Below are 24142 nucleotides of genomic sequence, written 5' to 3'. Positions count from 1 at the left end.
AGGTTGTTCCCCAAAATCTCACAGTACATGGCCGCGGTCATCCTCTCCTTAATACAGTACAGTCGTCCTGTCCCATGTGCAGAAAAACACACTCAAAGCATGACACTACCACACCCATGCTTCACAGCAGGGAGGGTGTTCTTGGGATGGAACTCATCATTCATCTTCCTCCAAACACGGTTTGTGGATTCCATTTTGGTCCCATCTGACCACAAAACCTTCTCCCATGACTCCTCTGTATCATCCAAATGGAAATTGGCAAACTTAAGACGGGCCTTGACATGTGCTGGTTTAAGCATGGAAACCTTCCGTGCCATGCATGATTTCAAACCATGACATCTTAGTGTATTACCGACAGTCACCTTGGAAACAGTGGTCACAGCTCTATTCAGGTCATTGACCAAGTCCTGTCGTGTCGTCCTGAGCTGATTCCTCACCTTTCTAAGGATCATTGAGACTCCACGAGGGTCTTGCATGGGGGTCTCTTCCGATTGAGATTGACCGTCATGTTTAGCTTCTTCCATTACCTAATGATTGCTCCAACAGTGGACCTGTTTTCACCAAGCTGCTTGGCAATTTCTCTATAGCCCTTTCCAGCCGTGGGGACAATTTTCCCTCTAACCTGCGCAACTGCGCATTTGCGCACTTGTCGCGCACTCTCAGCGCAGATGAAAACAGATCCAGCACAGTGAACTACAGCATGACGTCTTTTTTTTTTTTTTAACACGGCAGCACACTGCCTCTCACAGCGAGCTGCTGCTTGGCCACACCGGGCCACACACTCTACTTCGTACTTTACCTGAAAACCCCACGCACCTACTCACCTCTGCTCTTAAAGGGGTGGACTCATAATTACAAACGCCCCACCACCAGTGCTTTAGTTAGCAACATAGTCTGGGCAACATAGAGCACAGAGTTAGACATGCTGCTCACGTTTACTCTTGATAATACTGGTAAAATAAATAAAAAAATGCTGTTGCTTGAATGAATGTCGGTGTATGTGAATAATGGAAGAAAAAGTGGTGAAACTGGAAGAGATTTTGTCTTTTTTGAGTAAAAAGGTCTGGTCTGAGGCCAAAGTAGTAAGTGCAGGATGAGATGGTGTGAAATGTTAAAATTCCACCTTGGTACAGCCTGATCGAGGATGAAAGCACAGGTGATACATTGCCCAAAAAGCTAATTCTGTATTTTAAATATAGGAGGCAACATAACATTAACCTTAAAACTGTTTGGGAGTTAATTCAGCTTTCAACATGCATTGCTAAAAATATTCTGCTAGCAGTAAGGAGGCCCCGTAGCTCAGTGGTTAGAGCACTGGTTTGGTAAACCAGGGGTTGTGGCTTCATATCCCACTGGGGCCACACTCCCTGAGAAGGGTTGTGTCAGGAAGGGCATCCGGCGTAAAAATTGTGCCAGACATATATGTGCGTTCATCTGAGATGACACACTGTGGCGACCCCGAAAGGGACAAGATGAAAGAAACTTACTACTCTGCTAGCAGTAATTCAGTTTTACACCAAGAAAAACAGATGGGGATATCATTTTGGGTGCAAAAAAAACAAAAATGAAACAAAGTTGGAAGTGACATTTCAAATTTATAGTTCATAGTTGGCTTGGTTTGGTTAGCAATATATTTTTTTGTTTGTTGACATTTTCATGGTAAGTTAGCAAAAACACAAAATTGTTCTTAAAAATGTTTTGATTGGAATGTAATATGAACCTTTTGCTGAGCCATCTAACTTCAATGGATGACACTGGTTGACCACAGTGCATACGTCTGATGTTGCTCACAGTTGTCAAAGGGAGCGCTCACATGTTTGTGTTTGCTCAGATGTAAAAAAATTAGAAGGAACAGTGCGTGTGGAGTTGTACAATTTTGTCTCTGTGTTTGGACAGCTCTCTGGTCTTGGCCATGTTACAAGTTTGAGTCTTACTGATTGTATGAGGTGGATAGTTCTCTTTACCCAGCTCACGACCTCACACAGGTTTGCCTGATTCAGGATAATACATGGAGTGGAGGTGGACATTTAAAGGCGCCGTAACAGGTCTTTGAGGGTCAGAATTTTAGCTAATAGACAGGTGTTCAAATACTTATTTGCAGCTGTGTCACACAAATAAATCGATAAAAAAAAAAATCATACCTTGTGATTTCTGGATTTTCACAGTGGACATACACCTACAATGAAAATTTCAAACCCCTCCATGATTTCTAAGTGGGAGAACTGGCAATATAGCAGGCTGTTCAAATACTTATTTTCTTCACTGTAAGTAATCACCAAAGTCCGTCCACCACCATGCGTAAGCCAACTCCGTTGACAACTTTGTCCATAATTGCACAGGTTTAAAGTTGTGTAAATGATCTTTGTGAAAGAAAGATATAGTGTTGCAAGCAAGTTTTCACCTCTAAAATAACTATGTAATAATTGGGTTTTTAATTACTTGTGTTGAGCACTACCCAAACCAGAAGCACAAAACAATGGGGTGGGTGTCGTTAGTCTATCCACCAGAAGTGACAAAGCAATTGACAAACAGCATGCTACATTGTATACGCAATGGCAAGCAATGTGATGGAATATGAGGAGGAGGATTTCGACAGACAGGGAGAACCCAACTGAACTTGGCATCATCAAAACCTTCGTTTAACAACGGTGAAAGTAAAAAAACAGAAAACATAGAATCCATGCCTATTGTTATGCTTTGTCTCTTAAGATTTTTTTAATTTTAAAAAGGAGACTTCATATTCAGTCAAAAATTTGCAGACATAATTTACGTCACTGTCAATATTTATTTTATAGGTATACAATGCTAAGATACGCCAAATACGAAAGACTACACTACACATCATGCATGGTCCAATGGAAGTTAGTGTAGAGCCTTGTGTTTGATTTTACATTTTATATTAATTACCCTAGATTTAGTCATTTAAGCCGTTGTATTTTTATTGAAATATTTGTATTTATTATACGCTAGTCAGTGTTATCCCGTGGTGCAAATGGTTAGCAGATCCACCTCAGTGTTCCAAGGACCGGGGTGTTCAAATCCATCTGTGTGGAGTTTGCTAATTCTTCCTTGTGCCTGTGTGGGTTTTCTCCAGATACTCCAGTTTCCTCCCACATGCCCAAAACATGCGTTGTAGGTTAATTGAAGGCGAATTTGCCTGTAGGTGTAAATGTGACTGCGAATGGTTGTGTGTTTTCTATGTACTCCATTGGCCGCCAATCAGTTTGGGGTATGCCCCGTCTCTTGCCAGAAGATAGCTTGGCTAGGCTTTGGCATTCCCACGATCATTGTGAGGATAAGCGATTCAGAAAATAGATGGATAAGTTATACGGTAGGTGCTCGTTTAACAATGATTTGCACTCTTACACTCATTGTTTTTAGGGCTTACTTTAGTCTTTGAACCAACGCAAGAGCTGGTGACAACGAGAATAGCTCAGCATTAAGGTAAAACTCCAACGATTAAACTAGCAACTTCATATCACAATGAATTGGGACAAAATTCACATCAGCGCTGTTTCACAGAATAACAAACACTAACTGTGTGCTTCATCGGTCAGTAGGTAAAACAATGAATGTTTCACACAGAATTTTGGTTTCATTCATTTTCTTGCCCTCTAGGTTAACTTTTGTTTGCAAAATCCACCGGTGCCATGTGACATTTCAAAATGCGGAGTTCTCGTGTAGACCTTTAAAATAAAACTCTACATTCTTAAAACACAAAGTCATGTCAAAATTTGGACATATAAGCCATTTGACATAATAATACATTCTCCAATAACTATTTTTACAATGTTATATTTAACCTTTTGCTGAAACAATGAATACTAAGTCAATTGGGTTGGTTCCATTTCTTTTTTGTTCATAGGTTTGATATTAATACTGTTTATAAAGAACTCTGGGTCAATGTTCATTTTAATCGATGCTCTGGGCTGCTAAGAAAATAGATGTGTCACAGTTTGGGCTTGTGGATGCGAAGAAGGCAAGACATGGAGGACCCAACTGTAGGAAAGCAGAGAAGCAAGGCAAGAGTCCAAGAGTCTCAAAAAATGATATTTGATTTCCAAAAATGGCAAAATAAACATAGTTCTACAACTAACAGTAAAAGTGACCTTAAATACACCAAAACTGGAAGCAAGACATGACGAGGCACAGACAATGCTATTGGCACGGACAGAGAGACTGACAGGAAGAATGACGTCTGCAATGGACCGACCAGAACTGAAAGAAACCAGGGAGCAAAACATAAACAGAGTGACGAGACAACGAGGAACAACTGGAAAAAACACGATTGGCTGGGGGGGACCTGATTGGTCAACACAAGGCAGGAGGTTAACAGGAACAGGTGGACACAGCTAACAAAATGAGCACACAAGTCATGGAAATACAGGAAAACACGAGACAAAACCAACCCAACTAAGACATAGACAAGATTTTCATAATTTGGACATCCTTTATTTAACCGCGCAAAACTTTTGTGAAATAGCCCCCTAGAAAGAATCAGAATTGAGAATAGTTCGGAACCAGAATCGATATGAGGAACTGGAATCAGAACAGGAATTGCTCATATTCAAAAGATTCCAAATCCTAATTAGGATTTGTACTCAAATAACACAGTTAAGTCTGTTGTTTGAAACCACACAATGGGGGAACATAGTGGCTGATGGTGCGTGTCGAACGGATGCATTAAAGCACCTCACATTAACTATTTCTATAAAGCAGCTGGATTTATTGCTTGCTCAAGCACACAAAGTGAAAAAACAGAAACAGAAACATTCCATTGATGGTATTAAACCCTTCACTCACCCCTTTGCAGATAGAAACAGCCTCTTTGGACAAGGACTTTGGGTATGACACATTGTGCTCCATAATGGACTGGAACAACTCATCTTCATCCTCTCCATCAAAAGGAGGCTAGGGACAGAAGAACCGTGATGCTGGTGAGTGTTGACGTTTCATCCATTATCATGGAAAGGTGGTGTCAGTTACACAGGGACCACAAACACCTTTTTGTTAAGTGGCACCATGTAACGTGAAAGGGATCCAGCAGTAGCAAGAGTTGAGGAATTTTACCCCCCCCCAACATACAAATACAGTATAACCAAAAATTTTGATGTTCTGCAGTGTAATGGTAATAGTAGCTGAATAATCATTTGATGTACCTTCAAGAATATGGTAATTTTGTGAAATAGATTAATTAATAAACTGAGTGCTATATTAGTCTGGAACCAACAGAGGCATTTTGCTATCAATCTTCCATCTATTTAATTTCTATAGTGCTGGTCCTCAAACAAGTCTCGGGTGGACAGAAACTTATCCTAGCTGACTTTGGCCAAGAGGTGGTGTTCTCACCGAATAGGTCACCCGCCAATCACAGAACACTGAAAGAACCGTTCACACTCATTCACATCTACAGTATGGACCATTGAGAGTCTTCAATTCACATAACATGCAGGCTTTTGGAATGTGGGAGGACACTGGCGTATCCGAAAACACACACACACACACACAAGCACAGTTATATCATCAGGAATAACTGCCTTTCTATTTTTCATCATCTCTAGTGCCTTTTTAACATCCCCTTACTCATCATTGCTACTTTCTGGTTCAGCACACTTGCCTCTTCTACCCTTTCTCCTCTATCATTTCCTTCATTCATCTACTCCTCAAAGTATTCTTTGGCTCTATCCAGCATACAGCTGGAACCACTCAACACATTTCCATCTCTATCCTTAATCACCGTAACCTGGTGCACATCCTTTCCATTTCTATCCCTCCATTTCTACTGACCAGTATAGACCTTTTCCTCCTCCGTTAGTGTCCAACCGGGCATACATGTCATCACGTGCCTGGTTTGGCCATTGCTACCTAGAACTTCACCCTACATTGAATGTCCATGTATTCTTTTTTCCTCTCATTATATTACTTCTTCTTAGATAACTTCTTTCCTTGCATGATTTCCCCTAACTTGAGGTTCCACAGCCAACTCTCCTTCTCCCCCCGTCTAACAGAAAATACACCAAGTAGTCTCCTGACTGTCTCTTAGCTATAGTGATCCATTGTTCTGGAAGTTCCTCCTGTCCACATACGGCCTATATATCACATGTTCTTGAAAAAGCACAAAACACTCTTCCTTTCTCAGCTTCCACCACATGGTTCTCTGCTCTACCTTTGTCTTCTTAATCTTCCTACCCACCACCAGAGTCATCCTACACTCTACCATCCTATGCTGTCGAGCTACACTCTCCCCTATGACTACCTTACACTCTTTAACCTCCTTCAGATTACATTGTCTGCACAAAGTGTAACCCTCCTGCATGCTACAACCTCTGCTATTGTGTCCGCCCTACGTTTATGCCTGTTCTGGAACAAAGTGTTCACTACAGCTATTTCAATCCTTTTTATCAAGTCTACCACAATCTATCCACAGAGGTTATCATTTCTGAATACCAAATTTACCATCACTTCTCCATCACCCCCTTTTCCTTCACCAACTTGTCCATTACAAGCTGGACCATTCACAACTCTCTCTATGTCTTGGAATGCCAGAACTACTTCATCCAGCACCTTCCAGAATTTCTCTTTTACCACTAGGTCAAATCCTACCTGTGGGGGATAGTCACTAATCATATTATACATAACACCCTCAATTTGAAGTTTCAGCCTCATCACTCAATCTGACAATCAATCAATGACATCAATCAATCTGACAATCAATCAATGACATCAATCAATCTGATCTCCCAGACATTCTGAGCAAACTTCCTTGAAATAATCCTATTCCATTTCTAGTTTAGTTTCCCCCCTGGTCGATTGAGGGGGAAAATGGGGAATATGCATCATTTGAAGGTTTTTAATACCTCAAGAATAAAAGTCAAGAGTCAAAATTGAATTACAGTTGTCGGAAAAATTGTTGCAAACAGGCTTCCTGCAGAAGAATTTTCTGGGCAAAGGTAGTGGATGAGACAGCAGTGAGCCTTCCCTGTTGGGTGGTTATCATCAATAATTCTAATGTGGATGTCTCGACAGTTTAGGAAATGAATTATTTGTCATTTACACTCCATTAGGTCAGCTACAGATAGCCTTTCTGCTGCTTTACGAAGTTTTACAAGCACTTCAAGGGTAAAAAAATGTTCATTAAATAAAGCAAATATTAGCATGTATTATGTGTTGAAATATAATGTAGTTTTACATTTATTTACGAGTGATCTGACTTTTTTCTGGAAACAGGCTCTTGCTTGGATGATTTTTTTTTCTGTCTCAAGTTGCAAGCAAAATCTTACCAGCACCAAATGGGGGGAGCAAAAATTGAAACATCCATCGGAATTTTTCCCCAAAAAAAGAGGCCAAATGCTTGCTTCCGGCTATTTTGTGGCATTCTTGGTTGACGATATAAGATAAAAGAGAATTACAGGTTGTGTATTGAACCGAACTATAACTTACAAAAGTGTAATGCTAACACACAATAAAAATGCCATAGACGGGCTAACAAAGGTAATGTTCTACAAGATGTATCACCTGTTATGGATTATAATTTGTTCAAACAACAAGTGCTGGCCGCTAAAAAGCACGGTTGGAAGTAGCACCGGTAGAAGTCACAACTTCCCAACATGCTCAGCGGTGCTCTTTGTAAATTCTACTGACATTTGTTCCTGGCAGTATTGTTGTGAGTGTCTGCCTCATCCACAGTATATATTGGGCTAGGTTGGAATTTGTGCATTTTGTTTTGTGAAACCCCGACTGTGGATTGTGTGACAAACTGTGGCCTACTGGTCATGTTTGCTCCATTGCCAAGTTACCTTGTGGCACACCTACTGTATAAGTGGCTGTTGTTCAATAAAGTCCTAGTAGTATAGTACAGTAGAATACTATCTATTGCACTCTCAGTTGTGTGTGTGTTCTGGAGATGTGCAGTGAAGGCCGACAGTGACTGTAGGCTACTACTGTATACTGTTAAATTTAAAAAAAAAAAAAACACCATTGCATGTAACCAGCATAAAATCCATTCACTCATTCATTCATTCACACATCCCTTTTCCGTACCACTTATCCTCACTGGGGACCAGGTGGTGGAGCCTATCTCAGCTGACTCTGGGCGAGAGGCATACACCCTGAATTGGTTGGCAGCTAATTGCAGAGCTTATATAGACAAAAAAAAAAAAAAAATCATTCACACTTAACATGCACACCTATGGGCAATTAAGAGTTATCATTTCACCTAACATGCATGTCTTTGAAGCATATTTGTTAACCAGTCATCCACCATGCACCATTATGATGTACAAACTATTAAAAAACATCAAAAACACTTATTATAGGTGTTTTGTGGGGTTGGCATTAATTAATGGGATTTCCATTTATGTGTAAGTTTTAAGCAAGTGTGTGTGTGTGTGGGGGGGGGGGTTAAACTTACCTGTCCAGCTAACATTTCATATAGAAGCACTCCATAGGCCCACCAGTCGACAGAGCGTCCATATGGCTGATATGCAATAATCTGTGGAGCAAAGAAGATAATGCGACTTAAATAATGTACCTAATTAAACCAGTGTTTTTCATATTTTACTTGCATTAGAAAATCAGTCACGCGAACCACAGCAAAATTCTTATAGGAAATATGATGGTGGGGCCACGGCTACATTGGTCAGACTACATAGTAAAAATATGTTCACGCTTATGCTTCATTCACGAAAAGCGGGAGGTACAAAATCTAATCGCAAACTTTCCAACTAAGAGGCAAACAAGGAACATCTTTTCAAAGTTCACTTTTCCTTCCGGACTGAGAGCAGACACTCAAATAAGTACACCCTTTTCCTCACTTTTTTTTCTTGGGAGTTCAAATATTCTGGTTTTACCAGTATATTTATTTATTTATTTATAATGCCGCATTACAGTCTGATTTGCTTTAAATAAATGAAAAATACATCACAACATCCAATATCTCCTACAGCAATGATGTAGTATACCACAAGGATAAGTCAACAACGACTTTAACATTATTGAAACTGTTCAGAAATCACAGCTCATAATCATTTAAGAATTGCAGTTCACACCATTTTATTTTCATGGCAATCTTCAGCGGACGTGAACGAAATTAATTGCATACACTGAGATCCACAAGTGTAACAAAATTCCCGAGGCAAAGCAGGGATTTAATACAGTCCCAAATATTTTGTTGTCACTAAATTACTGTTGAATAAAGTTTAAAAAAAAACAAAAAAAAAACAATAGCATTCCAAAAGTATTTACATTGTTTTGCTGATATTCAATCTGGACTGACTACAATCACTTGGTACTTTAAAATAAATAGCTTTTAAACACTCCTGAAGTACTCTCAAGTGGAAAAATAAAAGAATACATACCCCATGCCTCGAATGCATATGCACAGGTAACTACGGTAAATATTTATTGGCTGACCCGTGTCACGTGGCAAGAGTCACAAATGCACTGTCGTTTTTTTGTGTTCCCTGAAGGTTTCGTTAAATGCACATTTATTTCCAACTTCATTGCCCCACACAGATGGAAAATAACTGAGAAACTGTATGAGATGTCAGACACTCAGGAAAAGATTTAAAAAAGTGGTTAAATGTTTGTCTATGATGATTTTCTATCATCCAGGTCATGGCAATCGTTTTTATTTAAATGTGTGCATAGAATGGAATGGATTGGAAAAATACCACTAATTTGATACATTCTCAATGCATTTTCTCTACCGGTTGTCCTCATTAAGGTTGGGGCTAAGATGGAGTCTTCTGCAGTTAAGAAGTGGGGGGAAACTCTGGAATGGTTGCCAGTTGATCCCATGCCATTTATGGAAGATTAATAAACAACAATCCATTCTTTCATTCGTCCACCCATTGCTTTATACTCCTTATCCTGTTTACATGTTTAAGTACCTCAAAACAGAAAAAAACATTTAAATCTCAATGGTGACCTTTCTTCGCATCCTCATCCTCCCCCAAAAAATTAAACACAAATGCCCTCTTTTTTGAGGATCTCTCATACATCCTAGCAGAGTACCATCCGACCTTCACAGTTGAAGCACATTTCTTCTGGTCATGTGCACAGACCCCCACTCATGGATTCACAATATATAAATACTGTACATCCCTCTTAATGCTACAATTTTATGCGTGAGTCCTGAGCCACCTGACCTCTGCCTTGCCCGAGGGAGTCCAAAACACACCCAAGCACACACGCACGCTCGCACACAAATACAGGTTGCCAAATGCACATCCGGCTCTATAATCCCGAGGGTGGCATGACTTCCGTGTGATAACACAAGCTCACAAAAAGGCAAGCACGTGCAGATTCATGCATGCACACAGACTACTACTGTCTGAATGTCATCATCCCCTTGAGAAGAGTAGAAAAAAAAATGCACACGGCATCTAGTTATACAGTATCTCTTACTACCACTCTGTATAAAGACAATTTATCCTGGACAACAAGTATCTTTTACAAGTAAGCAACCTTGCATAACTCTTACCCAAATGTGAAAATGAGTCTCGAAATGTCTTGAGCTCTGCAGACCATGAAAATTGGGTTTTTGTATCTCAGCATGCTCAATTTTTGCCTGTTGAAATGCCAAAGTTGTGGAACAGGGACTCCATGCTACCACACCTACTCAGAACCTGGTTCAGAAGACTGCATCATTCTGCTTAGTAAGGATGAGGGTGTTATGTTTGCATCAACTAAGAAATTCAGTGCAACACACACAAGTGTAATTTCTGAAAGTAAAGGCTTTAAGCAGGAGACGGAGGTTTTACTCTTGCTGGATTTTCATTGCTATTCAAATGCCTTTGGAAAGATAATGACTGCTATTCATATTTTGAAGTCAGTCGTGGTGGAAAGTCCTCAGACTTTGAAAGCAACCACAGGGATCTAGTATCCACCTGGAATCAAAGATGAACACCATCCAGTTCAGAGAAAAACTGGATGGTTTTTAAACAGTAACTCTGCTTTCTAGGCTTTATACGATCATGATTTTTAAAGCCAAACACCAATTAGTGAGTTTAAAAAAATGAAAACTGATCACCGATCCGATCACAAGCTCCAGTAATGTGTCTATTTAAATGACTTGTTCATTTACTGTGTATGCTTTTGTCTACACAATACTGGGTACCTTCAAAAGTATTCTCAAAAACTTTAGATAAAAAGTTAAACATTATTCACCTCAATTTAGGAGGGGTCACTGATATAATTTCATTCCACTGTCAAAAGTTCTGTACCAAAGTAACTGATACATACGACAGAACCCTCATTTTGGAGTTCCAACCACCATTCTACATTATTCTGGGGTCCCTAAAAGGCACTAAATAAATCAAAGTTACTATTGAATATCGTAATCACGAAAGAAGGGTGGACCAAAAAATAGCCCACCATTTGGCCGTCATTAATTCTGTACAGCAGTAAGATTGAAAACATTATGCACATGGAATCTGTACACACTGCACTGAACAAAAACAATTAAAAAAATTAATTTGTTATCACTTATTATGAATGATAGCACTAGGCCAGTCTTGAGTCATGTACTTGTTCCTATTAGCGAAGTCAACAATTATTATAGGCAACCTTAATATACAGTAGCTGCGACTGTATATTAAGTAGTTTTGTAATTACTATATAGAGCCGTTACCGTATATTAAGTGAGTAGCACTTAATCCAACCATAAACCTCTCAAAAATAAAAATACGAAATACAAGCTGGATCTTCCTGAATATTAGACGACTGTATGCACCATTTTGAAAATAAAACATCTTCACAAAAAGTGAAGAGTTTTATTCAATACACCGCTCCTTCTCTAGAATTGATTACTTTCTTGCAAACAACTCAAAACATTACTTCCAAAATATATTATATATAGTTTATATATCATAACACATAACATCCAATATCTCCTCCAGCAATGATGTAGTATACCACAAGGATAAGTGTATGTATATATATATATATATATATATATATACATATATATACACACGTTGTTGTTTTCCTTTCGGCTTGTGCCTTTCGGGGTCGCCACAGCGTATTATTTCAGATGAACGCATATATATAATTGGAATATATATATATATATATATATGTATATATATTATAGGTATATTCCAATTATATATCACCAGTCATTTCTTTCCACCTCAAACTTTTGTCAAACATCAAACTTCTCCAACCTGGCACTGTAATACTTCTTCAATGCAAGATCCAAGGTTCAATACATACTCTTCCTACAAGAAAAAAACAGGTGCAAAAACTAGAAAGCGAATGCGAGATGACACGAATGCGAGTTTTAGACACAGTTAACTGGTCTTTTCTTTTTGAAATACTTCACAAATGTGGTATTCGGTGACTCATTTGTTGACGAGATCACAGTGTTATACAACTCACTCAAAGCAACTGTCACCATAAATGGGGTCACATCACAAAGTTTCACTTAACAAAAAGGAACTAGAAAATTATGGCCTTGGTATTTACATTTTTTAATCCAACCACGAGCGAAAGCAGTACGGCAGAACACAAGTATTAAAGGTAACTGTCAGAACACAAAATCATTGGATAAAATGATCCATGCATCCATTTTCTTAGCGTCTTATCCTCACAAGGGTCGCGGGAGTGCTGGAGCCTATCCCAGCTGTCAACGGGCAGGAGGGAGGGTGCACCCTGAACTGGTTGCCAGCCAATCGCAGGGCACATAGAGACAGACAACAGCTGCACTCACAATCACACCTAGGGGGAATTTAGAGAGTTTCCAATGAATGCATGTTTTTGGGATGTGAGCGGAAACCGGATTGCCCTGAGAAAACCCACGCGGGCATGGGGAGAACATGCAACCTCCACACAGGTGGGGCCGGGATTTGGACCCTGATCCTCAGAAATGGGAGGCCAACGCTCTACAGCTATTTAAAAGCCGTCAGGTATCATTTTAGGTTTGGAAACAAACATATGCACATTCATGGATGACAGTGTTGGCCTGGAGAGAACGTTCTTGAACCTCATCCTTAATTTTCTCTCTATTCTCTCTTTTGTGAGCAATTGTAAGGATGAAGGAGGGAGATACACTTCATTTTTCTCTCTTCCATGCTTTTAATTAGCTGGTAGGTCAAGACTAAGTTGGGCGAAATCCAGATGATGAAATGCTTGAGCATGGCTCTTTCATCCTGTTTCCTTAGAGAACAGTGCTGGTCTTTGGATTGTGCCTTTCACAATGAGAAAGAACAGCATCCCTCTAAACACAGAGCAAACCACTCTCAATAAAGTATTTTAGATTTATACGGGAGCTATCCCCAAAAACATTGATAATACTGTTATTGGCAATTGTATATATCAGATGATTAATAAGGGGAGAAAGGTTATTTAATCCTGTTGTGATCTGCTGCAAGCAGACAGTATGACAGCCGGAACTAAGCCAAAGCTAGACAGTGTGTCACTAAAATATGTCACATGCACTGAACTCTGTCTCTGTGAATTGACCCCTACGGTCTCCTGCAAAAACTGTACACATTAAGGAATTTAACTTCAGGAAGCTTTGGAACGCATCAGGTCAGGAGAGTCAAAACAGTGGGCCTGTGTATGACATCACTGTTTTGGATCAAGAAAAGACATCTTGCTCAGGAAAGTGCAGTTAGAGAGGTAAAAATGGAGCCAAGTGAAGGGATAATACGAATGCCAAGTAATACCGGACTACACAAGAAATGTAATCTTATTTGTTACAGGGTCTAATTTCTTAATTGTGCAGGTAATATTTTGAAGAAAACCCATTATCCTTTTTTTTTCACCACAATGTAAGCCCCAAGTGTCTTTTTAGCATGTTGGGGTATGAAAATACTCAAAGAATTAAAGCACATCTTAGCCCTTTTTTTTGTCTGAGATCAGACTACATGAGACCACTCCAGGCTCATGCAAGTGAGCAAGCCCTCATCTCACCCAGATATTGCTGGGCCAATGGCAAGTACTGACTCCATTTCCATGATGACTATGAGCAGAGCTAAGGGGTTCTGCACTTGAACCTCAGATTAAAAAAAAAAGTCACAATGAACTGTGAAGCGATTTCCCCTCACAGAATCTGAACCAAACCACCAGATTACACGTGTCAATATGTAGTGCAATCTGAAATCAATCCGAAAAGGAAATCTTTGACACTATTTTTATTATTGTCAATCAATATTTTTTCTTTCAACATGCTAATGAGAAACACAAACACATTTCATCTGTTTTAGTGGTCAGAAAATAATGCACACCTGAATGAATTACAGGTCTCCTTGAAAGTGCTAACATGAAGAAGCTGTTACAGTACTTGCTGCCCATTCTCACCTTGCAGTAGTCTACAAAATCATCAGCAGATGTAAAAAAAAAAAAAAAAAAAAAAAAATCAGTTATGGCTCCCTGGGTACTTTCAGTTTTGCATTGAGTTGGAGGATCGTGATGAATAAGTCAAGTGTTCTCTCTATCAGACAGGTTGTGAGAAGCGATTGCGATGAGAAGAGACAAATGTGACCCGTGCCTGACATTCGTTGCTTTTACCCTTTTTTTTTCTCCATCCTTTACTTTATTGTATAAAAGCCTCTGCCCTGCACTGCTGAGTCACTGCAGGATTTAAGTGTCTTTATGTGTATGTGTTTGGAAGCACACACAATCATGTGTGTATAACGGCCTCCTTGTGTATCTATTAACAAGTCTCTCAGTATAATCTTTTTATGTTTAATTATTGCTTTACAAATTTTTTGACAGTATTCTATCCATACAAATTAATTTCTGTCTGGGGTTATTTGTGTACCTGTTCTTTTTTCTCTGCAAATGTTCAAGTGTGTGTGTGTGTGTGTGCGCGTGTGTGCATGTGCGTGCGTGCGTGCGTGTGCGTGTGTGTGCGCGGACGCGTGTGTGTTGCTGGAGACATCGCTCTCCCATTAGGCCTAATACTACATGACAGTTTTGGATCAGACTGCTAGCTCTTGCAGGCTACTCGCTTTGCAACACACACTCATAGACACATAGTCAAAGACACACAGCAGCCCAGACCACAAGGGTGCACCATATGAAAACAATTTGGAACTCACTGCATTGTGCTGAATGCCATGGTGATGTTAAGGTTCCCTTTGAGAATGCTTTGTGCTGTGGAGCAAATGCACCCTGCGTTGGGCATGCTTCCATGCTCCAGAAATGGACCCTCCAGTGTTGATGGGTCGCGGGGAGTGCTGGAGCCTATCCCAGCTGTCAACGGGCAGGAGGCGGGGTAGACCCTGAACTGGTTGCCAGCCAATCGCAGGGCACATGGAGACAAACAGCCACACTCATGATCACACCTAGGAGCAATTTATGTTGAATGTTTTTGGGATGTGGGTGGAAACCAGAGTGCCCGGAGAAAACCCACGCAGATCCGGGGAGAACAGGACCTCAGAACTGTGAAACCAATGCTTTCCAGCTGAGCCACCGTGCCACCATGATATTTTTATGTAAAAAAAAAAAAAAGCCACTGAGGTTCAACTCCAGTTGCAGAGAATCAGCGACTTGGTGCTTTTAATAGTTCTACATTTGCAAATTATATTTTATCAAAAGCCTCTCAATCTTGTTTTTGTTATTTTATCACTTGAGGTGTCAGAAAAACAAAAATTAGTAGTGTCAAGTTGCCTAAACTTCTGCCAAAAACGTCACTGTCATTTGTGGGGAAACAAAACAATGTTCTAGCAGAGGTGGCCAACCTGCGGCTCTCGAGCCGCATGCGTTTCTTTGTCTCGTTTTGTGTGGTTCTTGTGAATGCATGAAAGCATTTTAAAGTTCTGTTTATGTGCATGCACAGGTAAGCGAACTCTACTTGAGTTCATTACGGTAGTTGTGAGCAAACGTTGCTTGCGTTTATTATGGTGTTTGTGTGCGTGCTTTGCTTGAGTTTTTTTTATAGTTGTTACGGGTATTTTGACAACAACCTCAGTATGTGTGTTCGTTGTGCGTCACTCTGTGAGTGAGATGGGATTGCGCAGCGAGATGGTGAGAAGGAAGATAGCGCGATGGCTACTGAGGAAGTGTGCCTCTTTTGTTCCCGCCACCCAGCTTAGCTGCGCAACAAAAGAAGGAAGATTTAACCCAGAGCAGGACAACCTCAGCAAGGACAATGTGTCTCGTGACCACAGCAGGAAAAGTTAGCACGATATTTTCACAAAACTGGCTTTTACATTGAATGGAAATAGCTCAAAGTTTCCCAGTGAACTCTGGAGAAAATAATTTGTAAATTTCGCTCTCAAAATGCCAGGGAAAAATGCAGTTAAATCAAAATATGTGGATGAAAACATGACGTTTTCACTAGAGATGGTGAGAAGGAAGATAGCGCGATGGCTACTGGGGAAGTGTGCCTCTTTTGTTCCCGCCACCCAGCTTAGCTGCGCAACAAAAGAAGGAAGATTTAACCCAGAGCAGGACAACCTCAGCAAGGACAATGTGTCTCGTGACCACAGCAGGAAAAGTTAGCACGATATTTTCACAAAACTGGCTTTTACATTGAATGGAAATAGCTCAAAGTTTCCCAGTGAACTCTGGAGAAAATAATTTGTAAATTTCGCTCTCAAAATGCCAGGGAAAAATGCAGTTAAATCAAAATATGTGGATGAAAACATGACGTTTTCACTAGAGAAGGAGAGCTCTTTTCTTGTGGAGCACAACAGCAAGCCACTCAGTGCATTTTGTGTCGGACGCCTATCGCAGTTCACAGCTTCAACTTCACTGGTCCTCACTTTACACTAACATGGACCTGGAACTTTGAAAACTCACTTTGAAAAATCAGACAGAAAAGCAGATGGAGTTCATGAAAAAAATAATGAAGCATCCAGAAATGAAACTTGCGTCATATAAAGTGGCTTGGAACACTGCAAGGGCCAAAAAGCCATACAATTAAGGGTAACTTATTAAAAAATGCCATGGTGATGTCGCTGAACTCATGTGTCCCGAAAACAAAAATCTTAAACAAATGGTATCAGACCAACTGTTCCGCCACACTGTTGCATAGAGAATATCAGACATTAGCATGGCTACTGATTCACAGTTGCACTCGGACCTCCACTCATGAGAGTATTTCAGTGTTGCATTAGATGAGAGTTGTGACATACAAGACAAGACTTGGTTGAACAGGTAGTTTGTCTGTGTAAGAAAGAGGACTTCATTTTTAATGACTGGCCTGAGGTCTACTCTGTAGGAGTCAATTTTTCTCGTCATCATGTTGGCGTGTGTCATTTACAATAAATCGCGCTGAGCAAAGGTATATGTAGGAGAAGGGAATGATGTTCATTTGGATGACATAGCTCTTTTTTGTGTATGATGTGCCTCTTTGCCATTACACAGTAAAAAATTGTGGCTCTTCATCTCTGACTGGTTGGCTACTACTAATAACGAAAGAACAGAAGAAGGTAGAAAAAAAATGTTTTTTTTCTTGTGAAAGAAGAGTGTATTCTTTCTTTTGGCAGGTTTGGTTCTTATATCATCACAGCACATTATGTAGTATCATTCTACGTCTTTAAAGTTGAGTCAAAATGCTCTAGAATGGTGGGTAGTATAGAGGCATCTGCTTTCCGAATATTTTAGCTCAGGTTACCATAGTTTAATGACATTTATTTTAAATATGTCATCATATTGATTTATTAGGAAAAGCCTTTTTAAAAAGGCAGTACTTTGGTGAATTTTTTTGTGGTTAAATATTTTAATGTAAATAATTAGACAATTCAATGCAAGAACCTATCAGAATGTTCTTCATGTAGTGAGCAACGTTTCTAATATTTAGGGCCGAGGTATAAAAATGTCAGATTTTTTTGACAGAGCTCTCTTCAATCCATGTTCTACTACATCACTTAGTACAATTTCTTGTGTATAATGCACATTTTTTTTCAGAAAAAATAACAGTCAAAAGTCAGTACAGTGCAATATACATCGGTATCAGGGAAAATTTTAAAAAAAGTTCCCATTTTATTAATGTATGCCGCCATTCTAGAGGTTATAAAAAAGTTGGACTCTCTCATGCCAAAATACAACTGCAACTTAAGAGGTTTTGAGCAAGGTGTACACTTTTATTCTAATAAATATTCCAACACCATCCAGAGGTTATAAAAAGATGTAGCCTCCGCTTTTTTTCATATCACAGGGGTACATATATATGATTGCATGTGTACATTTGTGCGAAAAAATTTGCATACCCTGACAGAATTTGTAAAAAAAACATCATTTTTTTTTATATGACTGATGATTGAACAACAACAATTTCTTTATTGTTATGTTTTGTTTAATGATAATGATTTTCTGAAATGCTTAACAGTATCACTTGAATGCCATTAAAATAAAATGAAATGTATTTTGCCTGGCATTTCATGTTTGCTTCAAAGAATTTCACCCATCTTGCAAATTCTGCCTGGATAACCAAACATATGAGCACAACCGTGTTTTCTCGCTTAATAAATATAAGTAGGGCTGTGAATTTCAAAATCAGAGCAAGTAAATAAGAAGGCAAGCATTATGTGTTGAAATAAAATGCTTAACGTCCGAATAATTTTGATCATATGGGTAGAAGCAAACACATGCATTGTAACAATGCATTATACATGGGTAGAAGGAGCCATCCATCCATTTTCAATACTGCTTATCCTGATTTTTATGGCGGGGCACTGGAGCCTATCCCAGCTGAACTTAAGTAAAAGGCAGACTACACCCTGAACTGGTTGCCAGTCAGTCACAGGGCACATATAAACTTTGGTGCTGGGTGGGAACTGAACCCAAGCTGCCTTGTACCAAAGTCAGGCGATTGTACCACTACATCATCAGTGACCTTATTGATAGAAGGGTTTTCCAGAATTTTGAGGTCAACTTTGGGGTGCATATTATGCATGGGCGTGCACTATACACGAGATAGTATGATATCCTCTTTAGGCCCGCAGGTGATCTGGAACCAATCCCAGATGATTTCGAGGGAGAAATGAGAATTGGTTGCCAGCAAATCACAGGGCACTTATAAACAATGAAACCCCAACCTCCGAACAGTGAGGCACCGTGCTGGACCATTGGATCTTATTAGTTTGTATGGGTGTGCCTAAACAGGTGCCCATCAAATAGAGTAAAACTTAAATAAATGAAAAGAGGGGTTGTTAAAGGGTTAAATTTGTACATCATCATCTTTCTTTTGCTTGGGTCAACAAGGCCACAGAGGGAAATGGCCCGCATCAAACCGCTCAATAGTCTCTCTTGTGAAATGCTCTTGTGAAATGTCACTGAGTCATCACTAGACTGCGCTTTCTCTTTCCTTTGTGCCTTCATTGTCTGGCTGATTCTTCTGCTCTTTTACTAACAGTTAATAGCTTCTACATCTTCTCATTTTAGCATCAAGCTCTTGGTCTCCATCACTTTTTCTTTGCATCTAACGCACTGAGGCGTAAATGTACATTACTGTGATCATTCCTCCCAGACACTCGCTACCAATAACTGGATACTTATCTAGGTCAGGCTAAGCAGAGGGATAACTCTTTCTACATGTTTGTGTTTAGGAGTCTGGGTGTGTGCGCATGTGTGCACTTTGGCTGGATTCTGTCACATCTTCCATCTAGAGAGTGTCCAAAAATAGTTTTCAGTGATCAGTTAAAATGGTGTGGACAAAATCTCTGATTGGCTACTGTGGTTTACTGGCAATCTGGTGCAATATAGTCAGCGACTGAGACACATGTATTTTTGAGTCACAGATAGCAGGCAAGCTGAAAGTATTGACATTCTCATCAGAAGCTATGCAGTGACATGGCGACCACGTTAATTTCCAGCAATGCACACACGTGGTGACCATGATGGTAGAAATACATCCAGCTCTATGCTACATCAAGCTCTATGCAGATAGAGCGTACTTGGTGACAGTGTTAACTTTACAGAGGAATATGACACACATGTCTGTCTAGTCTGGAACGTGGTATTTTTTTTTATTGTAACTATTCTGTTGTCAAGCCGTTTGGGCATTTACCATAATTTCCAGCCTACAAGCTGGGACTTTTTTCACACACTTTCAACCCAGCGGTTTATGCGGTGATGGAGCGCTAGCGTTACCACAGCGCAAGTGTTAGAGCACCTGGTTATAAGCCTCGGTACACAGAAAGAGTTTAATTCCTCACGGCTTATGAAAGTCACCTGCTTTAACTTGCCACAACTCACGACAACAAAAGGCACACAAGCATGGTAAGTTTGGATACAATTTAAACTGTAGAAAACATTTTCAAGCTTTCAGTGCTTTTTTTTATATTTATTTACAATAACTTTGAACAGTCCTGGGCGTTTAAGGCCAAGAAAAATCTTACAAAATCAATTTGTACTGTAGAGTAATATGGATCAATAGGCTCATACACACACAAAAAAGGTGGTTTAATATAACGGGCATTCGGCTGTAACAGACAACCCGCCACCCATATTAGTCCGACAAATCGAGGTTCGATTTGTGAATGGGTGTTCATCGTGTTGTTTTTGTTGTATTTTTTACACAATACATGTTGTGATCAGGCGGAACAGTGGAATAGCTATAGAGGGTTGGCCTCAGAGTTCTCAGGACCGGGGTTCAAATCCCATTAATGCCTCTGTGGAGTTTGCATGTTCTCCCCATGCTTGTGTGGGTTTTCTCCAGGCACTCCGGTTTCCTCCCACATCCCAAAGCCATGCATTGACTGGAGACTCGAGATTGCACCTAGGTGTGATTGTTAGTGCAACTGTTGTCTGTACTGGCTGGCAACTAATTCACGGTGGACCCTGCCTCATGCCTGATGACAGCTGGGATTGGCTCCAGCACTCCCGGAACCCTTTTGAGGATAAGCGGCTTAGAAAATGGTTGGGTGGATATAATAGGAAGCCCAAAGCTATTATAACCCAGTTTGGAAACCCTTTTGAAAGGCTAATTCCCTTAAGATACACTCAATTGTCTCATACTGAAAGCAATGGTAAACTGACAGTTTGAGTCCGTCGAGTCGTGTACAAAATATGGTATGACACATTTGAGGTCCTTTGTCTTTCAAAATTATTAATAGGTCGGGAAATATGCAACAATTCCAACAATCTATGCACACATCTACAAAGTGTATGCGACTGCTTGTGTCCATTCGCTCACAGCATGATGAAGGCAGCAGCAGTTCCCATCCCTGCTGCGCCATCAGTGGCTGGAGCATTAGTGTCAGCCTGACTGTGAGCACTCACAGCATGTTGTCCCAGGCTCCACGTAGACAACATCTAATTCTGACAGGGAAGAAAATCTATAGTCCAACTCCCAAGTAGAAAGGTGGTACCAAACTGATTACCAAAAAGTTAGATTCACTTATCTATCCATTTTCTTAGCCTCTTTTCCTCACAAGGGTCGCAGGAGTGCTGGAGCTAACGCACCTATCAACGGCCAGGAGGCAGGGTAAACCTTGAACTGGTTGCCACACAATCGCAGGAGACATAGAGACAGACAACAGTCACACTCACAATCCCACATTGGGGCAATATAGGGTCTTCGATTAATGTAGATTCACTTATTATACAGTATATTATAGCATAGTGAATTAATTGCAGCTGCCTCCTTTAGCCACCATACTGGAAATGCAAAAATAGATAAGTATGAAGACACGCTTCCTTAACCATTGAACAGCTAACACCATTGGTTCCACCAACAGGAGGAACAACCAAGTATTGATTTGGTACAATTGATAGTTGTCTTATCTCTTGAAGACATTGTGCATTTTTCACCAACATTCTCAAGGTCTCTCAGATGCTTTCATTAAAATAGCCATAAAAAAAATAACCAAAGGATTATGAACTACTGGACAATGCACCCACCCTATTTATGCTAATGCTGAAATTAGCCCTTTTTTCGGCAGGCTATGTTTCTTGCAAGTGAGTGACGGCACCCCACCTCATATACTGCTGGGCCAATGGCGAGTCTGACTTTTATTGCCATGAAAACTGTGGGCGGAGCAAGGACTGCAGTGGCAACTATTGATGAAACAAGATCCCAAATTGGAAAAAAGGAAGCGCCCATAAAGAGTTGGAGGAAGCACTTTATACACTAAACTTTGTGTAAATTGATCTGTCACTAAACATAAAGACTGCACCACAGCATCAGCAATTCACTGGTATAGTGTCATTTATCAGACGCTAACACTGCTAGCTAAAGCTAATCTGGGAATTCAACAAAACTCAATGCAGCTCTGCTTACCTTTGGGCTTTGACATAAATGCATGGCATCTGTGGGGCATCTGAGTGTTTCTGCATGATAGTTTTCCAGAAAATGTAGGACTCTGGCTTTCAATTGAAAGTGGGTCTGGATCATTGCTCAGCCATGACATGGATGAAGAAATTCGGTGTGGGGGTGATTTTTATTTAAAATAGTACCTAACAGTGGGGCCAAATTACATAAGTGCAGAACAGCAAGTTTATATGCCCTTTCAGTAGCCTGATAGTAGTCCTTGTTCAAGTAATTCAGGCAAAAGAGCGCACTACTTGGCTATATGCGCAACCAACTTCCGCATTCAGCGACGAAGCACTTCCTTCTGGTTTGGGTAAATGGCAAAGCTTACATCAGGAGCTCGGCACAAATCACCCGCACAATCTTTGTCTCCCATGACTTTTGTTTTTCACAAGATGTTTTAAAGTGTGAGCAGACCTTGAGTTTCCTACTTACATCGAGTTTCAAATTTTAAAAATTTGATTAAAAAAACATTTAGCACATTTGGCCTCAAACCATTATGTCATCAACCCATTGTCATGCTAGTTATCATGGTAGACACAGGAAGTCCACCAAACTCTTTCGCGGGTTTGGTCATGCGATGTCCCGCATATAACGACTTCAGGTTTTCAGCCATTAATCGCCCCACTGTGGCTGATTCTGGGTAGACCTATGGAAACAAGCACTGAAAACGTTCAGAGGGCGATTCTCGCATTCCTGAATTTCAACTCTCCACATTAATGCAAAGGGATAGATTCTATTAATGTGATACCTGCAACACGTTTTGGGGTTGTATAATGCACCGGTGCCTTCACTTCCACTCATATACAGTAGCTACTGTACCTTAACCAGGCCACCTTATTGTATGTGCATTTTATGGCAAATTCCGGTAGCTGTTTTTACTTTCCAGAGCCAGGAACAAAGCCAACAACAATGGCGACAATGGAACAACACCTGCGAGAACAAGTGGGAATAGATGACCAGATGATGCATTTAGCTATACTGAAAATTCGATTCAGAAGTTGGCGGCGTAGATGTTTTGTATTTAAAAGATGGCAGTATTGAGGCTCCAGGGACAAAGCTGAGTACATCATCACAACATGTGACGAAGATCGGATCAATCACGAAAGGTGATCTCTGTGGCATTCTGCGCAAGGTGACAATTTGTACCATGTGCGCATCAAGTGACGCATAGGGACCACGCAGCCTGATTCACGTGATGGAATGCAGGTGCTATTGCCACGCAGGAGTATAACGAGGCGTTTAAGGTAAAAAAAAAAAAAACAAGCTAGATGTCATTGGTCTTGTTTGAAGATGGTTGTGCATGGACCAAAGCAGCAGTTTGGGAACAGTGGTTTGTTGATGACAAACAGACACACTGGGTGTGTGCCCGACTACAGTGCTTACATCATTAGAAAGCACATGCTGTGTATGTGCGCGGGTGTGTGCGTGTCTCGAGGCGGTGGGCCTAATCTGGTTCATAGGCTAAGACCTGTGACAGAAGTGACCTCTTGCACCAGACCACGCACATATACCCACGGATGCACGTCTTCCAAGTTCAAACCTTACCTCAGGGGCGATGTAGTCCGGAGTACCACAGAAGGTGCGAGTGGTCACTCCATCACACATGTTCTCTTTACACATGCCAAAGTCAGCAATCTTAATGTGCCCCTCACTGTCAAGCATCACGTTGTCCAACTTAAGGTCTCTGAATGAGCAGACAAATAATATATGAGTAAAGAAAAGACAATGTATTTATAGAGCAGATTTCATACACAAGGTGACTTAATGGGCTTTTAATAATTAAAGCATATTGCCTATAGGAAAACACCCCTGAGGGTTCATTATTCATTACTAAATTAGCTTCAAAACATATAGTACAATATCGGTCACGGTTTACTCATTTTATTCATATGACTACTCATGCAAAAATTAATTTGCCTGTAGAGTTATTCC

The 24142-nt window shown here is 40.3% G+C and overlaps 1 protein-coding gene across 1 annotated transcript in view; it reads right to left on the bottom strand.

The window, feature by feature from the left end:
* prkcaa (protein kinase C, alpha, a) overlaps positions 1–24142 on the bottom strand; it is a 205912-nt gene that overhangs the window by 31396 nt on the left and 150374 nt on the right. Inside the window, exons 13-15 of the mRNA XM_061829216.1 lie at positions 23756–23894; positions 8411–8491; positions 4804–4911 (exon numbers count right to left, since the gene is read on the bottom strand). Of these exons, the coding sequence (XP_061685200.1) occupies positions 4804–4911; positions 8411–8491; positions 23756–23894 (328 nt within the window). The remainder of the gene's footprint in view (positions 1–4803; positions 4912–8410; positions 8492–23755; positions 23895–24142) is intronic.

This window comes from Syngnathoides biaculeatus, chromosome 9 (genome assembly GCF_019802595.1).
Source record: "Syngnathoides biaculeatus isolate LvHL_M chromosome 9, ASM1980259v1, whole genome shotgun sequence".
Classification (NCBI taxonomy): Eukaryota; Metazoa; Chordata; class Actinopteri; order Syngnathiformes; family Syngnathidae; genus Syngnathoides; species Syngnathoides biaculeatus.
This window is presented reverse-complemented; position numbering and strand designations above follow the sequence as displayed.